The sequence below is a fragment of the Geospiza fortis genome, unplaced genomic scaffold (genome assembly GCF_000277835.1).
Source record: "Geospiza fortis unplaced genomic scaffold, GeoFor_1.0 scaffold408, whole genome shotgun sequence".
Lineage (NCBI taxonomy): Eukaryota > Metazoa > Chordata > Aves > Passeriformes > Thraupidae > Geospiza > Geospiza fortis.
This window is the reverse complement of record NW_005054330.1, coordinates 3,505,833-3,511,999: the sequence shown is the minus strand read 5'-3', so window position 1 is coordinate 3,511,999 and position 6,167 is coordinate 3,505,833. Positions and strand designations below refer to the sequence as shown.

At 42.0% G+C, this 6,167-nt stretch overlaps 1 protein-coding gene across 1 annotated transcript; it reads right to left on the bottom strand.

The window, feature by feature from the left end:
* Nucleotides 1-71: 71 nt before the first annotated feature.
* UFD1 (ubiquitin recognition factor in ER associated degradation 1) lies at nt 72-6,161 on the bottom strand. The gene is made up of 12 exons (XM_005421459.2): nt 6,113-6,161; nt 5,855-5,987; nt 5,104-5,136; nt 4,585-4,706; nt 4,145-4,275; nt 3,665-3,737; nt 3,117-3,185; nt 2,521-2,586; nt 2,190-2,237; nt 1,742-1,830; nt 1,276-1,357; nt 72-862 (listed from the first exon to the last, which is right to left on the bottom strand). Exons 1-12 carry the CDS (start codon nt 6,113-6,115, stop codon nt 788-790), a joined length of 924 nt encoding a protein of 307 aa, XP_005421516.1. The 5' UTR covers nt 6,116-6,161; the 3' UTR covers nt 72-787.
* Between the last annotated feature and the right edge of the window lie 6 nt (nt 6,162-6,167).

The following is a 6,167-nucleotide window of genomic DNA, read 5'->3' as shown; positions in this document are numbered from 1 at the left end:
CCCCGGCCCTCGGTCGGTCCGAAAATCCCCCGGCCCTCGGCCGGTCCCAAATCACCACACGGGCACGCAGCTGGGAACGAGGAACTTTACTCGGGCTCGCAGGAGAGCGCAGGGTTGCAGCCGGGTACGCTCGCCGACAGACGAGAGGGCGCACAGGATACGCTCGCACCATTCCAAAGCGGCACTGGGCAGTGCAGATGGGTCCCTCCTCTCCCTACGTGTGCCAAGAGATTGCTACGCTACGTTATAATATCTGAACTATTAAAAGGCATGTTATTAATTATAAATATAAAAAGCAGTTACAGGGGGTTTGCTTAGAATGATTAATAACCCAACACCTGAAGCTAAGCTCAAAGAGACTCCTGCACTAAAATCCTAAACACCAAAGTCACCCTTTATTTGCACCACACCAAAAAGCTGATCTGAAATTGTGGCAAAACATATATAAAGGGAGGAAAATACCAAGCACAGAGCAACATGAGATCATCATCACTCAGGAGATGAAGGGAGGATGTAGTCTTAAGAACCAGACCCTTAGTAAAGTAGGGCTTGTTAGTTTTGCTTCTCAGGTTTACCACAGATCTGCATCCCCCTCTTTACAACACATACAAAAAGCTTCTTCCAAATTCCCAGAACTGACAGCTCCAGCTCTAAACATAAAACCGAAAGCAAAACACCTCTTAAGTGCTCCTGTGTTGCAAAACGATCTTTCAACTGCAGTTATTAAGATCCAAGATGCTGCATCTGTCATTTTATTTTCCCCCTAACTAGCTGAAGGTACCACAACTTAGGGCTTTCTTCCTTTCTTGCGCAGGGACTGCCCTTCTCCTGAAAAGGCAATAAAGCGGCTTCCAGACTCATCCTGGGAAAAGAAAGAGGGAAAAAAGGTTTTACCTCTTGGCTCACTGCTCGTGTGTGATGAAAACTGAACAATTATTAGCAAGAATATTCCATCAGAGCAGCCACTGACTGTAGACATTTCACATCCTTAATCTAGATAAAAATCACTTTCTTCCTGAAAATAAAATAGCAGCATTTTGGTGACCTTTCAGCCAACTGGCTTAATAAACTGACACCAGGCCAGTCTCTTTCCATCAGGAACAAGGACATCAGAGGCTGCTTCATGTGACTCAAACCGTGCTAAACTACTGCCACTTTTTAATGGAAGCACGCTTTAAAAAAAACAAGGGGAAAGAGAGAGGGACCACAAACTTGGATCTTAGTTCTAATGTTCTAATTCTGTGCAAAACTGGGGAGGATTCAACTTTTATTTACCTCTTCCACCTTCTTGACCAGTGGACGTGAATTCCGAATGAATGTGATTCTACCGATCTTGAAGTCATAGTTGGGAATTCCTCTGGAAAAGAAGCATAAAAATATTATGTTTATATACTGCTGAATTTGACACAGACCTATTCTGAATTGGGCACAGAGAGACCTATTGTGTGTCTATCAGTGTAATATCAACATTGACAACACATTTTCATTTCTAAATAATTCCAGAGTTAAACCACTGAATTATTTTCTGAAAATTGCAGAAGTAAATAATCAAATACTGGAGTTGTTGTGGAAGGTTAGTCACAGCCATGTTTCTATTAGCCTGTGGATAAGAAAGACTATTTTCTAAAGGCAAACTCATGACAAAATTAGTTTGTTTAAATTGCAGGAGCAGGGAAAAAGCAAACTCTGCTCAAATACTGATCCTGCACTGGTTTACAAGTGCAGAATGATGCAGACATACCTTCGGATGTCTCCTGGTTTAATTGGTGAGGGACTGGGCTCCACACCTTTCTTCTTGCCATCCAATCTGTTCCCAGATCCAGAGAATGCCTGTGCATACATAACCAGTTTTATTTGAACTCCTGGCATTTGAAAGCACACTGCACAAGACATTATATCAGTAAAATCTTAGAGCAATTTTTATTTAGTTTTTTAATTCAGCATGCTTCTTTTTGGTACAAATAAGCTGATGAATTGTGGGTGTAGGGGTCTGTTTCAGTGTCCCATCTGCCCTTTGCAGAGAGCAAGTCATGCTGCTCCTGGCTGTGATCACACAAAACAGTCACAGGCATTTGCCAGTTAAATAACAAGCATCTCTAAGAACAGGGTCTAATATTTTGCAGTTGTTCAGCACAGCTTTCCCTCACCATTTTACAGCATTCAGAAACCAGCAGAAACAGGGCACTTACACGAAATCCTATATCGCTCACATATCCACTGTGGTCTGTTTCCACATCCTGAGAGGGGAAAAAACAAGTTCATTTTGGTTCTGTTCTGACATGCACATGACATGAAAACAGTTCCAAGTATTTCTGATCAAACAAAACTTCAGAACAATCACTTTCCCAAAACAACAGTTGGTAAACACCAGTCTCCCAAATAACACATGCAAAAGCTTCTGGTAAGTAAAATTTACCCCTAAGAACGTGTTTAAATAAAAAAAAAATATGTTGGCACTCCCCCCACAATCAATAGTGACTTCTAGGGAATGCATTTTGGAAGAACAAAAGTTTAACATACTGCAGACTCTTCATGCTGTGCACTTCTTTCTGGTTCTTTGTATCCCAAAGGAGCATCAAAATCCACCTATTTACACAAGAAGCATGAGAAAACCCATGATTAATATTTTTCTTTAAATCATAAGCTTTATACTACTATTCCTCAAAACTCCATGAACTATTATCACTACATTTGATCTAAAAAGAACTAAGGTTTGGTTGTTAAAGATTTTAACTCAGAACTAAAAAAAGACCAAGCCTCCTAGGAATGAACCTTAGCATGTAATGGAAACAGAGCAGTAAAACAGCTCCACAAGATCACTGGAATATGAGTCCAGAGAAGACTATTAAATAAAACTCAGATAAAACACATCAAAGCTAAACTTTAAATTCTGGGCTCTGCAGTCACCTGATGTACATGAAGTGCTAATCAGGATCACAGATGGGGTTACAAAGGGACATGAGCATTCCCAAGTGAGTCACCTTCCCTATCCCAGGGATTGCACCTTTCTTGCAGCACCAGCTGGGCTGGGTGTGCAGAGCTATCACTGCCCAGGTGTCCTCTCCTCTTGGGGGGGACACAGTTAGGAATAACTTTCCCCATCAGCTTTAACTTACGTTCATATCACACTCTATGATGGACACAGCCTTATCTGGTTTGGTCTCCATTACCCGAAGCTCATAGATCTGAAACAGTCAGAGACATTTGAAGATTGCATTGTGTAAGGAAAACACATCTAAACCTTTCCCTCCAGACCTGAAGGAAGTATTCTTTAGGTTGAGGACTCAATACTGCAGGGTGTCTAGAGAATTTAAAAGCAGAAGGTTTTAACTTAGAAGCCAGAGAACCCATTACTGCACCTTGCTGCACTCTTACTGTACTTTAATTTATATTTTTGAAAACAAATTCTGAATTCAGGATAAATTCTTTCCTTCGACTTGTAAAACCTTCAACAGCACAAACATTTATTTTCTTGTGAGTCCAAAGAAACTTAACAGCTCAGAAAAAGACTTAGCTGACTCCATGTTCCCTCCAATAGAAAGCCAACTGTGAAATCTGCCATGTGGGATTACTTGTCCAAACACTGCACAGCTCTGGGTCAATTGTTTTAGTACCAACATCCAACAACTAAACTTAGTCTACAGCCCTCAACCCCACACTGTACCTTTTCGTTGTAGTTGATGGCAATCACATCCCCAGTAGTTAGACAGGCAAAGTTCCTCAATGCATTTTCCAGTCTTTGGAGTATGTTAAGATGAAATATTTGTTTTCAGTAAAACATCAAAGCCTTAAAGTCACCATGCTGTAGATCTCTAATCCTTAGTTTCTCAAACATGGTTTAAAAGTCATCAGTACTGCAGATAGGATTTTAGGAAATGTTAGGATGTGTAAGTTCTTCAAAGGGACACTCAAAACTCCTTGGATTTTAAGCCAACACTCCTCCTTCTTCAGACCACCCTTTCTACCAACAGTTGACCACATCTCTGTATATCAGCTCCCCACCCCTTTTGTTTTCAGAAGGAGCAGCAGTGGCCATGTACTACTGGAAGTGTATGAGCCACACATGAAAAGCTTGCTCTGTTTGATCATTCCAATTTGGAAGAATTTTTTTCCCCCTTATTCCACAATTGAATAGGAAGGATACACAGCTTTGGGATTGGTGATGTCAAGAAAATCTGGACTTTGTGGCTGGAATTTTGAGTAAGTAGCAACTTGCAGATTCACACTCTCCACTTGCACCAGGCCTCCTTCTTCCAGCAACAAATTCTGCATCATCTGCAAGAATGGAAACAAACACACAAAGCCTTATCAATGTGTTGGATGTTTTCAAATCTCTCTCCTGTGTTTATCAGCTCTTGTGTATATTCAATTTCAGGAAGAACAGTCAGGTGCATGTTAAAAGCAGTCTGCTTTGCTAAGTTAAACTTCTGCAGAAGGCAGCCTGAGCCAGAACTTAAGGCTGTTGTAGAACATGACCAGCAGAAACAGGCACTGTCAGGAAACATTCCACCTCCTTAATATTAAACTTGGCAACTTGCTAATCCCACTTTTCAGGTTCTGACAGTCCAGCATGAGGCAGCTCACCCAGTGTGGAAGGTAACAGATGCCCTCATCAGCCACAAACTCCAGCACTCCACAGTGAGTCATTCTGTCGGAGTTCTTGTTGGTCAGCTTGAACAGCATGGGGTAAGTAATATTAAGGCGGCCTAGTGAGAAAGGAGAAAAAAGTTTTCCTTGTTAAAAGCCCCAAGCACAATTTCTGAAGCTTTCAGAGATCAATCACCACCAAGAGAATGGGCCAGACCACAGGAGAGGATTCCCCTCACCCCATTATCCCAACTGCTCAAAACCACAGAGAAAGCAGGTACACAGATCCAGTGTGCCACTGCACTCAGAACTTTAAATGCTCAGGGACCCCAACACTTCAGATGTCTGTACTTGAAGGCAGACAAGCCCCATGAATTCTGACAGAAACAAATACCTTCAAAATACATTTTTTAATTAGTCTCACAGTGTCTATTTAAGTCTTAAATACTGTGGTATTTGCCTACACACTTGCTCCTATTTCTAATGTTGTTATTCCAGAATAAAGCATTCACTTACTGAGTTGATCCAAAGCTGATGGTGGCATAATTACTGCAGAAATGAATAAGAATGTAAAATTAGGAAAAGTACATCTGTACAAGAGTACATAACACAAAATTTTATTCTTCATTTCTCTAAAATCTCTTTAAAAATGGCAGATCCTATAATCTAAAAATTCATTTTTACATAGCAAGTTCAGTAGAAGCAGTCATGACAAATATCCCTATTATGTGGAGATTTCAGAATTATAATCAGGGGAAAATAAAAGAGAAGAAAAGGTTTTACAATGCTTTTACTAAAGAAAATTTTCCCCAAAGCTAATTGTATTTGTTAGGGCTCAGAGGTGCTCTTCAATCCACACCAACTCAAAACATAGTATTAGCCTGACAGCCTGAAAACTAAGTTGGCCAATCTATTACTTTCTTTATCCAAATTAAACGAAGTGTAACACGGTGGGGAGAAGAAGCTCCTTAATCACAACCTTCCATGGCTCACGCTAGATATAAGACTGTAACAAGAAACTTTATAGATGAAGTCTCTCTCCTTCTAATACTCATAAACCCCGACTCACTTGGTAAACACTTTTAATTACCGAGCAGCGCAAGGGAACGTGACCCCTCCTCCTTCCTCAAAGCCCGACCCAGGCTGCTCAGCACTCTGTCACCGTGTTGTCAGTGTTCCCGCTGCCTTGGCCAAAAGCTGCAATACTCGACACTATTCACAAACACTCTTCCAACAGTTTATTAGTCAAAATAAAACATGCACATACTCTTCCCGCCTTTCTCCACATCTGACCTGTCATTAGGTCCGGCAAGCATGGATACCGAGAAGCAGCGGTACTGGGTTGAAAAACGGTTCTGGAACACCCGGGGGATGGGGTGGTCAAACATATTGAAAGAGAACTAGAGAAGAAAAACAACACAGAGAAGAACGCGATCATCAGTATCTACAGCACACCGAGTGTCACCGCAGCCACCGAGGGCTCCTGAAGTGACGCGGCCCCTCCCCGGCGGCCCCCCGGTCTCACCATGGCTGCGGCGGCGGCGGGCGCTCGCTCAGGGCGGCCAGGCCGGGCCGGGCCG